At 54.0% G+C, this 16,531-nt stretch overlaps 4 protein-coding genes across 4 annotated transcripts; 2 read left to right on the top strand and 2 right to left on the bottom strand.

Annotated features, from left to right (window-relative positions):
- Positions 1 to 2,360: 2,360 nt before the first annotated feature.
- On the bottom strand, positions 2,361 to 4,315 carry BDZ83DRAFT_726473 (uncharacterized protein). The gene is made up of 3 exons (XM_060512762.1): positions 3,695 to 4,315; positions 2,980 to 3,177; positions 2,361 to 2,820 (listed from the first exon to the last, which is right to left on the bottom strand). The coding sequence occupies exons 1-3, from the start codon at positions 3,824 to 3,826 to the stop codon at positions 2,671 to 2,673; spliced, it is 480 nt and encodes a 159-aa protein (XP_060370717.1). The 5' UTR covers positions 3,827 to 4,315; the 3' UTR covers positions 2,361 to 2,670.
- Positions 4,316 to 5,584: 1,269 nt separating this feature from the next.
- BDZ83DRAFT_601917 (uncharacterized protein) lies at positions 5,585 to 6,583 on the top strand. The gene is made up of 2 exons (XM_060507133.1): positions 5,585 to 6,263; positions 6,327 to 6,583. Exon 1 carries the CDS (start codon positions 5,935 to 5,937, stop codon positions 6,223 to 6,225), a length of 291 nt encoding a protein of 96 aa, XP_060370716.1. The 5' UTR covers positions 5,585 to 5,934; the 3' UTR covers positions 6,226 to 6,263; positions 6,327 to 6,583.
- A 1,895-nt stretch (positions 6,584 to 8,478) lies between these two features.
- BDZ83DRAFT_378570 (uncharacterized protein) lies at positions 8,479 to 9,359 on the bottom strand. Its single transcript, XM_060502701.1, has one exon. The coding sequence runs from the start codon at positions 9,179 to 9,181 to the stop codon at positions 8,720 to 8,722; it is 462 nt and encodes a 153-aa protein (XP_060370715.1). The 5' UTR covers positions 9,182 to 9,359; the 3' UTR covers positions 8,479 to 8,719.
- Positions 9,360 to 12,649: 3,290 nt separating this feature from the next.
- BDZ83DRAFT_378546 (uncharacterized protein) lies at positions 12,650 to 13,819 on the top strand. Its single transcript, XM_060502699.1, has one exon. It carries the CDS (start codon positions 12,683 to 12,685, stop codon positions 13,559 to 13,561), a length of 879 nt encoding a protein of 292 aa, XP_060370714.1. The 5' UTR covers positions 12,650 to 12,682; the 3' UTR covers positions 13,562 to 13,819.
- The last annotated feature ends 2,712 nt before the right edge of the window (positions 13,820 to 16,531 follow it).

Genomic DNA, 16,531 nt, shown 5'->3' with positions numbered 1-16,531 from the left:
TCGACCCTGATGGGTGTTTGGCATATGGCGGTGACGATGATGTAACTTGTAGGTTGAGAAAAAGGGCCTGGGCTTTGGGAAGGGCGGGGGGCCCGCAAGCCGCAGCCGCCGTTGGGAGAAGAAATGATGAATAGCAGGAAAACAGGTGTATGCAGCCACAAAAGCAAGCTCTGACGAACGACTCTTCCGATCAAGATTTTGGTTGCAAGAATTGCCAATATTGGGTTGTTCGATACGAGGGGGCTTTACCGCCTCCGGGCTTCGGTGGCAGAATACATACCTACGTAAGGCAGGTTGGCGGTAAGGTATGAGAAGAGGGGTGGTCAACAAACGCATCACATCACCCAACAACAACACATAACCACCAAAAACACCAAACCCCCCACGCTCACTCTCCCCACCGCCGTCTCGTCGGTGAAGGAAACAGTCACTGACAACGAAACCCCCACCAGCACAGCCAGCGCTCGCTCAAAGACGTCGCGAACGAATGGCGCGCCCACGCGCAGGCTTGGTTTGTATCCGTATCGTAGTCAGTGGTCCAACGGAACCCCCTCGCCCGGGCGGACCTTTGCTTGGGGCGCCGGGGCTTACGGGGGATTCGCATCGCAAAAAGAACAGACGTTTGCTGTTCAATCCTCTGTGCCTCTTTATGGAGTTCACTACACCCCCAAACACCCCCAGATATCAAAAATAGGTAAACGTGATGGCGTTTTTGCGCTTGCGGACGGAAAGGCACGGGATCCTCGAGCGCAAAATCCGTGCAGAGGATCTTCAGCTCAAGCTCAGCTCAGCCCAGCTCACCCCCCTCTCTATCTCCCCCCTCCTGATAAGCGGAGGGGAAAAGAAGGAAGAGGCGTCGCTGGCTGTTTGTCCCGTTTGTTTGAAGTGTAGGCGTGGTGGTGCCACCGCCCTCCATTCCAATCCATCGACAAAAGGTTTGAAAATAGCAATGCCAGCAGGATGACAGCATACGAGAATATTGATTCGTGATGGGAGTGTCACCGTACACTTACAGATACGAAGCTGCGCGGTGAGATAAGCCCGGTCCGTATCGGCCCCGGACACCGGTGGTACCTAAAACCCCACGCGCACCACTCACCGTAAATGTCTTGGTCGGGCGTGGACGTCGGGTGGAATATCTCGTATCTTATCTCGGAAAGGCCCGAGAGCTGCGAGAGCTGCGATAAGAGGTGCGGTAACGGCGGATAGAGTGATCTTGACGTTTTGGTAGCTGTCGATCCGTTTAGACTGGACTGAACCTGCCGTTTCGGGCAATTTACTACGACCCGACGACTCTGCGACCCCTCCAACGGCCACGTTTTGTCCGGGAACTTCGAAGACACGGTTTACTGGGGGGTCGTCCGTCAATCGTGCATGTGCTTCCTGCTGGTGCTTGCGTAGGCGGAGAAAGAAAACGGCGGATACGGATACTCTCATTTTGAGTTTCTCGCCTTGAGGTCTTGGCAACTGAAGAATGCGGATGAACCGTTCCGTCCAATGCTCTGTGGATTTTTACGGATACGGGTTCCAGACTTGAGTCTGTAGACTCGTAGACAGACACCGCGGTCCAGTTCTTTCTTCCTCTCGCTTGTGCTTGTGCTTGTAGCAGATCACTGGTGACTGGGTTCCTCCAAAACGCCAAACGGAACCCCTCCCGAAACCTCTGATCGGACGGCAGACGGGTCTCCGAGAGCGAAACGAAGGAGCCCAAACGATGGATGTGCAACGTGGTTTGGATCGAGGAAACACAGAATGTTTGCTCTGTCGGCTTGTCTTGCATCTTTCGTCTCTGATTGTTCTTTGTTCCCACTCATTGCTGAGCTGAGTTATAGGTCACCCCGAGAAATAGGTATCTGTAAGCCTGTGAGGTAGGCAAAGAAAGGAAAACAACACAGCCGAACCCAGTTCGTCTTTGAGCTGTATCCAGAGGCGGGGTTTGATGTCACACAGCAAGTTGCAGACGGCGTCAGAGTTGGTCGCCGGGTTTACGTTCAGCCAACCAACCAAACCAACAGGAATAGCGACGTTTGATTCCGATTGGGGAATCCTGCCCGGTGTGTGTCGGTGTAACGGAACTACACAAACTGTGTGTGGCTTGAACGCCTCGGGTTTCAGACCCGGGCAACCAACAGCCAACAACCAATCCGCCGTCCCGGTTTTCCCCAGGTTTTGCCATCCTTTGAAGTTCAAGCCAAGTTTTTTTGCGCGCTCTTGTGAATGGTGTACACTAGTCAGTCTCCCGAAAAAGAACGTCAGTTCCCTTGGGGCCAGTGCTTCAGGATGACGGCGGAACGACGATGGAAGCGTGGTTTAGAGAGAAAAGTTCTGTGCGGGTGGCCAATTCGCGTGGCACGCCTTGTGGAAGTTTTCCTGCGGATACACCCCCACATGCTCGAATCTTGATTCTAGTGTACTACTTCCCGTATATTGCCAGAGATTGGCAACTTTGTGGAAAGAACCCACGTTTGCCGGCCGGGAAAAGAGACAAAATTGAGGGTCGTTTGATATCTTGACAAAGAGAAGGAGAGAAGGAGGGGGCGTGTTGAAAAATTTGAACAGAAATTTCATCGTTGTGTGAAAGGGTCCCGGATGATGGAACGGGAAAATGGACGATCAAAATTGTTCATCATGTCAAAAGACTGAAGTCATAGTTGACGTCGAAGCTGCAGTTCAGGGAATAACTGATTCAGGTGTTCGCGTTGCGTCCCTGAAATTCACAAGCTTTTTGGGTGACGATTGCCAGCGTTTGCGCTTGAGGATGCCCTTTCGGACGACTTTGCCCGCCTCTTCCAAGGTTCTTCTGGAAAAGAATACGCTGTACTGACAAAAAAAGGTTGTGGTTGGGTTGCGCCACACGCGATTCATGAGCCACCCGAAGTCGAAGAGAGGCCGGAGAAAAGACCGCGATATGAAAAGACTGAGGGACTGAGAGGTGTGTGCGTCGGAGATTCTCCGACTACCACATTGACTTTGACCTACGAGAAAGTAGGTGTCTCCACGACTCGAGTTTACCGAAACGACACCGAGACGAAGATTACGCGGTACCGCGGTCTCGACGCGCAAAGTGCTTGAGTGCCAAACCAGACGGCTGGGCTTTGGGGGGATCAAAAGTGGAGCAATACCGGCATCTTCGACCACTTGGATGAATTTCTCCAAGGCGGAGAAACTCTGACAGCACTTTAGAAGCCACATGGAAGAATTTTCCCTACAAAGGAATTTTTCTTGCCGGACCGGGGGTGTGTAGGACCTTTGCGGAGAGAGACTCCGAGAGGGGGAAGGTAGAGCTCTTTCCTCTGAATCGTTCATTTGTCACCAATCAAACTCGCTGTAATGCCGAAGAAGAGCCTCGGAAAAGCGGAGCTTCTGGTCAAAGAAGGGCCTTCTTTTTGCTTTAGCTATCGGGGTGTCTTTTTTTGAAGCATCTAAAGCTTCGAGAAGGCCGGGTGTTGAAGCTTGGTGACGGGGAATGATTCGGCGGGAAAAGAAGCACCGAGACCAAAAGAGAGGCGCCGAACGGAGCGGGTGAATGGATACCGCTTATCAGAATTTTTTCTGCATATGGGGTTGAGACGGGATCGTGAGAAAAGTTGAGAGGCAGGGAGAGTACCGTAGACAGGGTCTTTTTGCTAGACACTGTTGATGTCTGTCAAAAGGACCGTTGGGTAAAAGTTACCTACCTAGTCCTGACTCCTACCCATTCTCCTTCCGCATTCTTCGAGAATTCGAACGAGACTTCATCCATTTGGTTAATGAGACTCCCTCTTCTCTCTACACTAGCAAGCAGACCTGGCAGAAAAAGCTTCCAGAGCTTCCTAAAGTGCTCCATATCTCTTCTTTTCCCCCTCTTCCTAAATTCAAGCTAAGAGTAATCCCGCCGCTGATAACCCGTGAGACCCTCTTTTTCCCATGTGGACTTGGGTTATTCATCTGGCAGAATTTTGCACCAAGGAGCTCCCTGCTCTTTGGGCTAGAGCTCCTCACAAAGTCCCCAGTCTCCATGATTGCTGACTCCACCGCCCATGAGGAGTCCATGACAAAACAGGAAAGTGTGCAAAGACCGGAAAAGGTCTAGAGCCCTCTCCAGACCCCGGGAGCGATCGTCCCGTCGTCGGTGTCGGTGGGGAACTGAGAGAAGAGATTTGACACGTTGGGATTCGCCGGGGCATCCCGTTTGGCTCCCGAAATTTGCCAATCACCTTTTTCCGTCTCGACTCCAAGAGCTCCGCTCAAGACTCTCCAAGCTACTCCACCGTCCACGGCTTCGAGGCAAGACAAGGGAGGGGGGAGTGGTGTTTGGATAAATGGTGAGCCCCCCGTCAAACCGCAAGAACGAGGTCTAGGCGCCGGGAATCCATCCCGGTGCAGGGACCCTTCCATCAGGACTCCACCGTTCCCAGGTTTTTGCTGATTGCCAATGCCATGCTCTCTGGTACTCTGCCACGCTGCCACGCTTTCCACTGGAGTCGCTTGGGTCCAGGAACCCAAAGGGCGGGGACTGGGAGAGGAGGAGCCGAGAAAAAGAGAGAGGAGCAAACCCACCCGTCCAGGCTCTAAGCCGTTGGATGAGGGATCGTGGCAGGGTCTTCGCTGGAACCCCAGCCGACGGTCAAAGGGGGTCGTCTACGGATGTTGTCCGCGCCGTTCAATACTGTCCTTTTCTCCTTGCTGCTCTAGGATGATCGGAATTGAGAGACGAGAGAGCCGCGCCGCCGCCTCTCCATTGCGGGACCGCGGTGTGCACAATTCCGCAATCGCGGCAAGGGATTTTCCAAGGGTTCGGTTCCCTCGCGGCCGTAAAAACGTAGGTCTTGGAGTTCAAAACGGAATGCATTGGCCCCAGTTTATTACTGAGAATGGCAACGCGGTTTGCCTATCGGAGCATCTGGACTTCGATTATCCCAGCCAATCGTATCGTCTCCATTCAAATAAGTTGGGACAAGAAGTTACCCCGCGACTAACGGAGCTGGTCCGCTGGTCTTATCTGCATTGCAGCGAGCGTAATCGCACGCAATGCGGGGAGGGTCCTGTCCTGTCCTTCTCTCCCGACCTCACCCGCATTATAAGCAGCCCTATCACTTATGTCGGGAGTAGCTTTCACGATAACCGGTAATAAAGCCTAGCAGACTGGACTGAGCTCTTCAACGAGAATCCGCGGAGTGCGGAGCCGCAAGCGCAAGGAGGGTAATCATGTCCGGTTTCGCAGAGGGACGCAAGCCATTTAGGAACCTTTCTTGGAATGACGGCGCTCCCTTCCAGATGGTCGGCGTCTTCACCTCCGCAGGTTATCACTGAGGGGGTGTCAAGACATCAGTCTTGAGGTCGGTCTCGACGAGATCAGATCAGATCATGAACAATTCAAATTGTCGATGATTCTGGCTTTGTCCCGTTGACGACACCGTACGCAAGATTGTCTTTCAATGTGAAGATCCCAAAAGGTGTGGCTGAAACCGTTAAGAAAACGCAGTAAAGATCTCTCAAGATCCCCCCCAAAGATCCCCCCCTCACGCCATAATCTGCGTTTCCCCCATCTTGGTGCTTGCCAATCTCAGGTGTCAGGCAAATCTCAAGATCAACCCCTCGTGATGCCGACAAAGCAAGTGACTCACTCAATACTCCCCAAAGTCATCAACATGACAATTACGAACATCTGTAAGGATCCAACTATCTTGCATCTTGTCTACACCCCTCCCCCTTCCCCATTCCCAAAACTCCTCCGCACTCCGGGGCCGAGTCCGAAAGATTCCGTCCCCCGGTGGTGAGAAGGTGGACCATCTTGCGTCTTACCCGACTCTCCGCATCTCACCCGTAGGGCCGCAGGAAGTTAGGAACGATACCGTCATCGAGCCAAGGCATTGCAATCTCTACAGCTTGAACTCAAACCCCAGACTTTGCTGCCGCTCCCTCTTCCTTTCCAAGTTTCCCCGGGGCCTCGGTATGCCGCGTCTACAATGCGTCACAGTTCGTTCCTTGGCTTCCCGAACAAGAGCGAAAAGGAACCGAACGTCACTGAACTCTACCTGTCAAAAAGAACATCCCGCGGCACAGCAATATCCCGACCATCAAAAGAAACCGGAAAGTTGGTTCCTCGGCTTCCTCAAAGCCAAGGTAACAACCTCCCGAGAAGCGGTAGCTAGTTCAGCCCTTCAGCTGCCGTATTCAACTCCCCCGCTGATCCAAACCCCCGGATTTCCGATCCATCCCGATCCTTCGTCAAACTCCTATTGAGTACTCCGTATGATCCAGAGTCGAAGAAAGAAACGTGTCTGTGCCTGTTCGTATTAGCGGCATCCGGTTCCTCCAAGCGACACCGAACAGATACTCCGTACGCAAACAGGGTCAAAGCCAAGCGCCTCCCCGCAAGGGTCCTTGTGAACCTTTTTGCCGCGGTCGGTGTCGGTGTCGGTGGATGAAAGGCCGCCTGCTAAAGACAGCGAGTGCCGAGGCTTGTGGCTTTCTGTTCATGGGGTACCGACGCCACAATCGAGGCCGCCCATCTGCTAAGCCACAGACCCCAGGAAACCTTACCTAAGCCTTGAGTGTACTCCGTAGACGCCACATTACACGCTCGCCCCGTATTCGAACACAGCTCCCCCAAAATGGTCCAAAGATCCGAAGATTGCAATGGAGACACGCAATCCAGACATCGATCTCGGTAGAATTTACAGCCCTCCCTTTCCCTGTGTCCCCCCCATAGTAAAACACCCAAGAATAGAGATGATTTTTGGGTCACCCTCTCTGGAACCTCTGGCCCGGGTCCTTGGAAAATTCGTAATGCGCCGAAGGCCTGGAATCAATAATCTGGGGGTGGAAAGTGAGGCTGTGTCTTTCGGACGGAGCAAACGGCATGACGGGGTCTGTGTCTTCCAACTGGATCCCTCTTGCCAAGTTGCCAGCAGCGCATATCCCAGGGCTTACAAGTTCCATACCCGCAAAAGTTCAAGCGAATAGTCCACCCGCCGGGGATTCTCAACGGGAATTGTTGCTTGGAAAGAAAGCACGAGACTCTCGAATGATTACCTAAGGCATAAGGTACTGACAGGGATGGATCTCCCGACGGTTCCCGACCGTTTCTGTGAGGGCTCCTATTACCCATAATGTCAGCCAGACTTTACAGTGCAAGGCAGTCACAAGCCGCAACACCGTCGGCTCTGCCTCCGTCTCTCCCCCAACCAGCCCGAAAAACCCCAACACACTTTCGCACAATACCGGTAACTGCTCGCATAGTTCCGAAAAGCCAGCGAGACAATACGATAGTAATGACGACATGATTTTTTGTGGCTAGAACAACCACAAGTCCACAACACACAACAAAACTCACAAGAGCAGAGAGAGCAAAAAACAGGGTAACCCTTCAGCCCCCGACCGACTGGTCGCCGACTGGTCGGCGCCATCCACTCTCCCAGCTCCCACAATAATTCCTCATCTTGATTCCAGACCCGCGGTTGGACTTTGTCAGCGACCGAAGGCAAGGCAAGCAGCAACCCTACAAGCCACACACACACAGTCCAACCAGCGCGCGGTACTCCGTAGACACATCAGCAACCAGAATCTAAGCAGGTTGGGGGTTGCCACATGCTTACGTGCGCTGCTCGTAAAAAGTATGACTCTATGGTTGTAGTTCTGCATGCCGGAACGGAATTTACGGAATGACTCTGACATTTTCCTGATTTCAAATGCTGTTTGCCCTCGATGCACGAATGCACATGTCATCAATAAATGCATCCTATAGCGACAAGAAGGCGATGCATGCCTGAGTCACCAGGTTACAAATCACTAGGAAGCGAATAGATGGATGCAAATGTCTTGTGATGAAGAATAGAATCAAATGTTGATGTCGCGCGTGGCGAAGGGTATCTCGTACTAAATACTAACTAACTAACTAATGCGAAGCCTCGTGTGGGCAAAATGTTGTTCCTATGCTCAAGTCCCCGGTGATGCGGATGCAAAGTCCTGTGAAGATGGTGCTGTGATGCCATGCTGCCCCCAATAACCCAAAAGTCGATCCGTTGATCGACATGAAAAAACAAACTCCATGCGACAAATACTAGCTGGGCTACCTCGGTGGGCCACAGCAAAGGGGGTATCAACATGAAAAGACAATGAGAAAAATAGTAAATAGGGTGATGCAAGGCATGTGAAATGCCAGTGCCCAAATGATGAGTCCACGAGGACCAGGTATCGATTGCAACGTAACGAGGCAGCCGACCTGTAAGTCCTCTCACCTGCCACACCAGCCATTGCCGGGTGACTCTTGTTCGGTGGGTGGCCGATACCGCCGTGCGTGTGTGAGTGTGGCTGAGACACACTGCTGTAGGCTGCCCCCCCACGATCGGCTTTGATTGTGCTCCCCCACACGGCGTTCCGAGTCGCCCCGTACAGTGATGAGCAAGCCGAAAGATGGATGATCGATTGCAAGCCTGTGATGTAAACCAGGCCGCGTTGCACACGAGGCCGAGGCCAAGGTGGTTGAGTTGCCAGAGGCGTGTTTGTGTTTGAAGACCAGAGACCTAGACCGTCGGAGCATATTGGATGTTCTGGGTCAGAGCCGTTCTGATTTGGTGGTCTTTGCCGGCGCCATGCTGTAAAGGCTGCCGATATTATGGATTAGGGTTTGTCGAGGTGTGTCGGCGAGCTAGAGTATGCTCGTCCGAACAATAGATGGTTGCGCGTTGCCACATGCCAGGTAGTAAAGAGCTTGCAGCTTTATCGTGGGAAGCTCTCACTCGGCGATGGGAGTCATGGAGGCGAGCTTGTTCTTGGGGCTCTTCTTAGAGCTGCCGCGTCGTTGCGACTTCTTTTGCTGGAGAGCTGCTTGGCGACGACGTTCCTTCTCGGCCATGACGCAGCGGAGGGCCTCGCGCTGCATAGCCATGCGTTCGCGTTCCATCTCGAGGAGCTCGACCTCGGAGATCTGGGGAGAGCGGGAGTTGGGCGAAGAGAAGCTGCCGTGGCTGGAGACGCTGTGGGAGTCGTCCTCGAAATCCTGGGGGAAGAGGTCCTCGTCGGAAAGGTAAGAGGTGGCTCTGGGTTCGCCGTCAAAGTCGGCGAGGGTATCGCGGCGTGGCCAAGAAGGGAAGGCGCACGACCGGTCGTGGGCGAGCATGTTGCTGGGAGAGATATCGATGGGGGCGGTCATGGAGACGGAGCCCATGGAGCTGTATGAACCGTATGAGCCGTACATGGCTGCGATGTGTAGACAGATGTTGAGTGTTGAAAGGTCTTGTTCGTATAAGACTTCAGAGTTGTGGATATTGTTGTTGATTATCACGGACTGGAAGAGTGTGGGAGGAGGTGGACACGGGAGACTTATAAGTCCCAAGGGGCGCGTCTGCCTTCCTCTGGTTTTTGGGGGTGTCGGGGGGGGGGGGCGTGTTGCGGGTGTTGGGGGTGTGTGAGAAAAGGGGGTGAGAGTCAACAGGAGGTGCAAGGTTGGGCAGAGCAACGTTCCGAGGAATTTCGGAGAGTGGACCTAGGCCTTTTGGCAAGCCTAAAAGATGGGGGTAACTGCGTTCCCGGTGTCCCGAGGGGGTGGGAAAACAAGGCAAGGGAGGCGGTGACGGAGATGGAAAGTCCAGGTCGGAAGGAAGGGGGGTGTAAATGTGAGTGCTGACAGCGCAGGGGGTGCGGTACCGGTAAAGGCCCCAGAAGGAAAGAGCTGAAGGTGTTGGGCTTGGGCGGAAAGCGGTTGCAGTTGTCGGCAAGGAGGGGGGTGAGCAAGGGGTGTATCTAAGGACGGTAAGGTGAAAAGGGAAAGAAGAAAGGACAAATGTCGGCGACAGGGCTGGCGGTCGCGCGGGAGGAAGACCGTATTCCCAATCCTTGGTACCCTTCAGGCTCAGGCTGGCTGGTTAATTACCTGCTTCTGGTGATTCAGAGTTGGACCGCGGGCCTGGGCTTGGTGACTATTCTCGACGTGGCGTTGCCGAGGAGCTGCTGAGAGTGCTGCTGTTCGAACTATGGAGTCTCGTACCGGTATTTCGTAGTCGTCGTCGGCACTGCGGTAGGGAGTACAGTACAGCCAGTACAGCGGGATTGTATAGGTTCGGATAGAGAGGGTGGATGACAAGAACGGAATATTGGAAATCCTGCTTTTGACCTCTTTCTCTCGGTGATGACTTTTGTCCGTATTTGCACTGCACCCGAGTAAGTCGGATGGGCTGGATTGACTCTTGCCTGCAGCTGCGCGTATCTATCTGTGTATACGAATGGGAGTGGCAGTGTGTGGGTGGTTTCTTTCGGCGTGGGCGGGAAGTGTTGCTGCTGATGGTGGTGTTGGCCAAGATGACGCTGGCGCTGCCTTGCGATGACGCTTGTTATTGCTGATTGCTGGTGGTTGTTTGGTGTTGCTTTTACCGCCACTGGATGGTCGAAACACCGAGATGACTCGAACACGGGCAGAAAGAGTCATGATATATACAACTATACCAGAGTACGGTGTTACATCATGTATAGAGTATCAGTATTGCTTCAATAGTACCTTTTCTGGCATTGTGTCAACTATCAAAAGTGAGAAACATCATGGCGCAAACAAAGCTGAATCGCAATCGCCGCTTGAGTGCCGCGGGGAATGTTCCCATGGGGCAACGGGAATGGAGTTGCGAACGGACGGGCCTGGCTCCGTAGGCGCAAGCGGTCTCCAAGACTCCGACTGGTCCCCAGCCCAGCTGTGTCTACTACCTTACCTTACGCAGTAGTGTAAGTATTCCTACTATAACCAAGTCTACGATCGATATGCAAGGGAGTCGGAGACAGAGCCGGCGATTCCATTCCAGCTGCCGTCCCCAATTCAGATAATCAAATTCAGAGTTTCTGACTCTGCATCGGGTCTCTCCAGACTGCTTTCCGTCTCTTGGTGTCTCGGTGTCTCACATCCTTCAATGGTGATTGTCAACAGCCCCTGTCGGTGCGATTGTGTCGCTTGCCCATCCCCACGATGCAGCAGTGACAAACACGAGGCCGTCCCCCCGTACTGTGATACTGAGGCCGACCTAGAACGGGAGGGAGAGACAACCGGCGCTATTGGCGATGATTGTGTGTGTGATGAGAGGCAGGGGTTTGAAGAGGAAGACTGGACGCCGAGCGACGATACGGAAGAGGCCCGCAGACCGCCGACGGGGAAGCGGCGGGAGCTGTCTGTCTGTCTCACAGCGCACATCTTAGTAGGGGCATCGATTTGGCGATATCGACAGGCCAACAGCGGCAGAGCGGCAGCCAACCAGGCAAAAAGCAAAGAAAACGGAAAATGAATGAGCGGTGTTTGACCGCCTTGTCGGAAGGGGGTGAGGGTGTGAGTCTGTGCCGGGAATCATTGGTCGCGAGAAGAGGGCACCTAGCTACCTACCTTACCTGACCTAGGTACACGGTAACAGGGGAAGAGTCATGATCCAGAAGTACCTCTGCACCCACTTTGGGCAGCCGAGATACTTACAAGGGACCAAGAGAGTTTTGCCAAAAGCTGGTAATCCGCGGGGGGCTACGGATACTGGGGGGCCAGAACAGATGGGCAAAATGCAGGGCATGTCGAGAGCGTTGGAGTTTGGCTCTCAGGCCCTCTAGGCGGTTCGCTAGGGACTCGTCCCCGGTGCCATCAGCAGCAATCACTGCTAATCGCTGCCCCATTCGAGGCCCGACAGTGGCATGAGGCGGGGGCCCTGGGGGGGCCTGTGGCCTGGGGCCAGCCGTTTGAACACCCCCTCGCGGGGCAGGCGCGCTGGGCCGCTGGCTAGGGATCGCCCTTTCCTTCTGTCTGGCCCTGCCGCCTTGGGGCCGACCGTTCAAAAAAGTGTTCTGGCCGGGGGTCTTTTTCTGCCTGCCCTGTCCCGCGCTCTTTCTTCTTGCGTGCCCCTGCCACCCCGCGGAAGGCAGTCTGAGCTGCCCCGGGCCTCGGGCGAGCCCAAAGAACTGGCACGGGCAAGAACCTGAAGAAAGCAGGTACCTTCCTTCCCAGCAGAGGGTAGAACGGCAGGAAGGTACTTTCCTCCTGCCCAGACGGGCGAGACTCGAGAGAGACAGGAAAGAGAAACCTCGGTGCGCTCGGTGTTTCTCCGTCCAGACTTTTTGCGCCGTCTCAAACGGCGGGGGGAGGGCAGAAGGCATTTCTCTCGCTGCATCGAATTTACCCGTCACCCATCTGCCAATTTGGTCTCTACAGTTAGTTTTTTTGGTTTTCGACTCAACACGCGCTACCGCTTCAACCTCTGATTGGACAACCCCCCTCAAATCGTCAATCGCTCGCTGAATCTCTGCAACTTTGACCGAGAATTCGAGTCACAGAAGCGGCCTATCGCATCCGTTTGATTTTGATATTGACATTTCCACTCGCCATCGATCACTGTCGAGTGTCAGTCAGTTACACATAGCATACACCCCCTTGGCTGCTTTTTCTGCTTCATTAACCGACTCATCACATAAAGCAGAACATCTCACCCCCTCATTCTTGTTAGATTGTCGGGTCCCAGCTGCGAATGTGAATCTCCATGCGCCTCGATAGGTTGGAAGCCCCTCCTGGGGAAGCCAAGGATGAGGGGAAGAATCAAAGCAATGCCTAAATGCGCGCCCGCGATTGACTGAATGCATTCGGGGAACTACAGGAAGCACACCGACTTACCGCATACTTTTTGACTTACAACGCCTCACCACCGCCCAGCGATGGTGGACGTCCGATCTTGTTCCTGTTGCAGCGATGACAATACCTTATTACCTTGCCCGGTCAGGTACAGATGCTGTCAATACCAGATTGCATGCACCTCAGGTTGAGGCCTTGTACCCCCATCTGTACTTCACCACAACAACAGCAAGCCACGACACCAACATCAACGCCAACAAATGTCGAGAGCCAAGAGAAAGAAACATGGAAACGATATGTGCCAGCAAATCTGCCGTGGCTGCATCCAGCACATCCTCATCAATCCCACCGCCCAGGTACCTCCCTTCCCCAGGGCTGATGCTGATGGTTCTCTGGGCGCATCGCATCGCATTGCATCCGCGCCCATCCCGCTCCAGTGACGGACGAGAACGGCCACCAACGGAAAGTCAACTAGGAACTTCCGTACTGATCCTTTACCCAAACTTTGCCAATTTGCCCTCTGATGGCATGGAGACCAAAAGGGAGACAAAAAAGCAAACTAAGGCCGCCAGCCAGAACGGCCATTTCCGGACCCCCGGGCTCGCTCACGGCCGTTGTCTCTTTCTTTCCACGTTCCTGTCCATCACTTTTCACTTCCCGGCTGTCCAATTGCTTCTCGGCCGGCAAGCTGCTGCTTGGGGGGGCCCAATCCACTGGCCCGGTTCGAGATCCCCGGTCTCAGAAATTCCATCAACTATCACCATCTGGCATCAAATCGTTTCTTTTCCGTCACTTTGGAAGAGTTTTTCCTTCTTCTCCTTGCACTGCTTGCTGGGGGTCCTGGAAGTCTTGGGCTTCCTTCTCATTTCCGGCCCTGTTCCCTGTCGGCCTGTTGGGCTCGGTGTCTATTACCGCGACGGTTCGACCCCAGCTTTTTCGTCCACCCTTCCCGCTTGCCCAGCCTCTCCCGTCATGACCCTAGGCATCTCATCTTAAAAAACATGGGAAATTTCCCACGAGGCGTACGGATACAGCTGCAAGCCTGCAAATCCCAAGTGCCCGGAGTCAGGTTGGAAGCCAGGGCCATGTTGACGAGGTTGACGAGGTTGACGAGGTTGGCCGGCTGGCCAGGGCAGGGCGAGGCGAGGCGAAATGGAAAGAAGACATGGATCCTTCGTCATTTGCGGCGCTTCTTCTTTCATCCGCCAGGAGTCGGGGTTCAATTTCCAGAAACACACGGAGGCGCTTCCGTACATCATACAGAGTGTTGGCAGAGTTACAGATGTATCATCGTCTCATTCGGTAACACGCAAAGTGACAGTCGACCGGCCGGCAAACCAGTTCCATCTACGGATATAGACTAATTACAGAATACCCAATCTTTACACCAAACCATCCACGGATACGAATCGTTGGTGTCTATACGGACGTGACGGATACACCAAGTTGCCAACAAGGTTGTGTGAGTTGGGTGATTCAGAGCAATCACTCGCGGGAATGCGACTGGTTTAGATGGATGGCCCCCCGGATGCGACGCCGCGATGCCCCGACGATGCGGTTGGTTGTCGATTGGAATTCCGTTGGATGCCCGAATTTCCTCCATTCCTTTGCAGACAACCACCGACATCACCAACAAGCCCAAAGTCTCAACCTGACCACCACCATCACCCATTCCAACAAGCGAGAAACCCCCCGAGCGAACGCGCAACACAACCCGGAACCGCAACCGCATCCGCATTCAAACGAAATGCGACGACAACCATCAACTTACGAATACACCCGTTCGTGGATGGAGGGATGGATGGATGGTGTGCCTTGCTCAGCTTGCTTCTGACTGTGCTGCTGCTGACTAGTAGCTACCATGCTCCCCCAACATCCAATGTTTCCGAACCGCAGAACTGACACCTGAGACGTCCAACCTAATTCCTATTCCAGACGCGATGCGACTCAACCAACGGGTATATTACACATGCACTCACACACACACACACCAGGGAAGGCGGTGACAGGCGCATACCGATAAACCAGACGCCCTGTCTCTACAGCACACCGAACAGGCTTACCGCCTGGTTATCGCTTCCGCTACCTGCCTGTAAGATGCAACCTGCCTGCCTATTCAGAAAGTAACACACCGGCGACTTGCTATTCGTGCCTCTTTTCAATGCTCGTTACCGTCGCGAATCAATACGGCCGTGCTGACTGGGCTCTGGCTCAGCCCGCGGCGAATGCTTCCCCGGCCTGAGTCAGACTGGGGGTGGCGCATTCGCGATTCCATTCCATTTACACTGACCTTCGGATACGTATCGATACTCACTTTAACTCTGTACTCTATACACGGCGGTACCACCCACCTTTGTTTCCCCGGATCGTCCAAGCTGTAGTTGCGGCGGCGGTGGTGGTGGTTTGTGGAGGGGGTGTGTGTGTGTGGCCAGCTAGCCTTGGGATGAGAACAGTCAGGCCAAATCAACCCCTTTGTCAGTGACTCAGGGCCTGGGTTGTTGATTGATTGCTGACCTGAGTGACCTCACCCAAGAATAGGGTACGGATAGGCAAGGAAAAGCCGTTACGTTGCGCAGCGGAGGAACCTTGTAAGTTTGTGTTCCTCCGCTTCCACTTCCCTCGCTCTTGTTGGTCGCACAAACGAAGAAACGGCGAGATCGTATTGGGTCTCGAACGCGAGTTTGCGACGGGCGGGAGACGAGAGGGCCCCTCCCCCGCGAATAAGCCATCTCCATCACCGTTTGCGTCGTCAGCATTCAGCAACGACGACAGATTTGTCGCGGCCCATTTTCGAATGAGATGGCAGAGGCTGCAACTCGCGATGTGACTGGTCCCCGCTATCAACGGCAGAGTCTCGTCCCGAATTCGGGGTTGTGCCACACCGCAGGGCATCCCGTTCCTGGACTTGCCAATTGTGCCCTTGCCTTGGCTCTGTAAAAGGGCGGCGGGAATGTATCCGCAGGCACGCAAGGGGGGGTGGAGGGAGAGAGGTGCCAGATCAACCTTCAACCACCAGCTGGGCAAGCATTTCCAGATATCCGAGCATACAGTGAGCTATCACGCAGGGGAAACCCTCTTTGGCAATTGAAAAAGCTGAAGGCGGTCATGGCCCGTGGACCTATCGAGACTGGCTGACAACTTAATTCCAAGACAGACAAGATAGACAGCGATCGTTCTGGACTTGGTCGCGGCAGGCAACATGCTTTAGAGTTTCCATCTTCCCTGCCCATCGATTGCCCTGATTTTCTATTTCGTCCAGTGTCTGGCAATGACTCCAACGAGTACTTGTGAAACAGGCTCGACGACAACAAAAAGCCACCGCAGCAGCAGTAGCAGTAGCAGCGGCAGCACATGCCTGACGGGCGAGCGGCGGCGCGGCTGCAATTGAGTCGCATCCGGTCCGTGCTAGCTACGGGACTTACTCGACGATCAAGACCAAGCGGTAGGTAGCCGAGGCGGTACACCAATAGGTCGAAAGGAAGAAGCAAAAAAGATCAGACTGAAACGGGATTAAACCACGTACGGGTTATGTTCCCCTACGTAGTCAAGCTCTTTGGGTAGCTACAGACGGTGTGGTTATCGACACCGACGCCACACCGAGCAAAGCACCGCAAATCGCTTCCGCCTGCCACTTCTTTTTCTGCCGTTCCCCCCATCAAGACCCTTTCACAAGCTTGCGCTCTAGATGGAGAGGCTGTGGGAAGAAGCCGAATAGAACCCCGAAAAAAAAGAGAGAAAAAAGGAAGCCATCACAAGCGTCTCCGTCCCGCAAGGCCCGGCGTTGCATCTATTTGCAACAAGTGCACCGAGCACAACCACGCACCGGAACAGCCACCATGCATCGTCGACCTACCCAAAACCGCAATGCCGACCCCAGACCGCGCACCGACACGACGCCAACGCCAAATAAACCCCTTTGGCTATCTATCGGGCGGGTGTCGCGATTCATGGTGGTAGCGTTCACCC

Source organism: Colletotrichum acutatum (assembly GCF_030867785.1).
Source record: "Colletotrichum acutatum strain CBS 112980 chromosome Unknown BDZ83scaffold_6, whole genome shotgun sequence".
Taxonomy (NCBI): Eukaryota; Fungi; Ascomycota; class Sordariomycetes; order Glomerellales; family Glomerellaceae; genus Colletotrichum; species Colletotrichum acutatum.
This window is presented reverse-complemented; position numbering and strand designations above follow the sequence as displayed.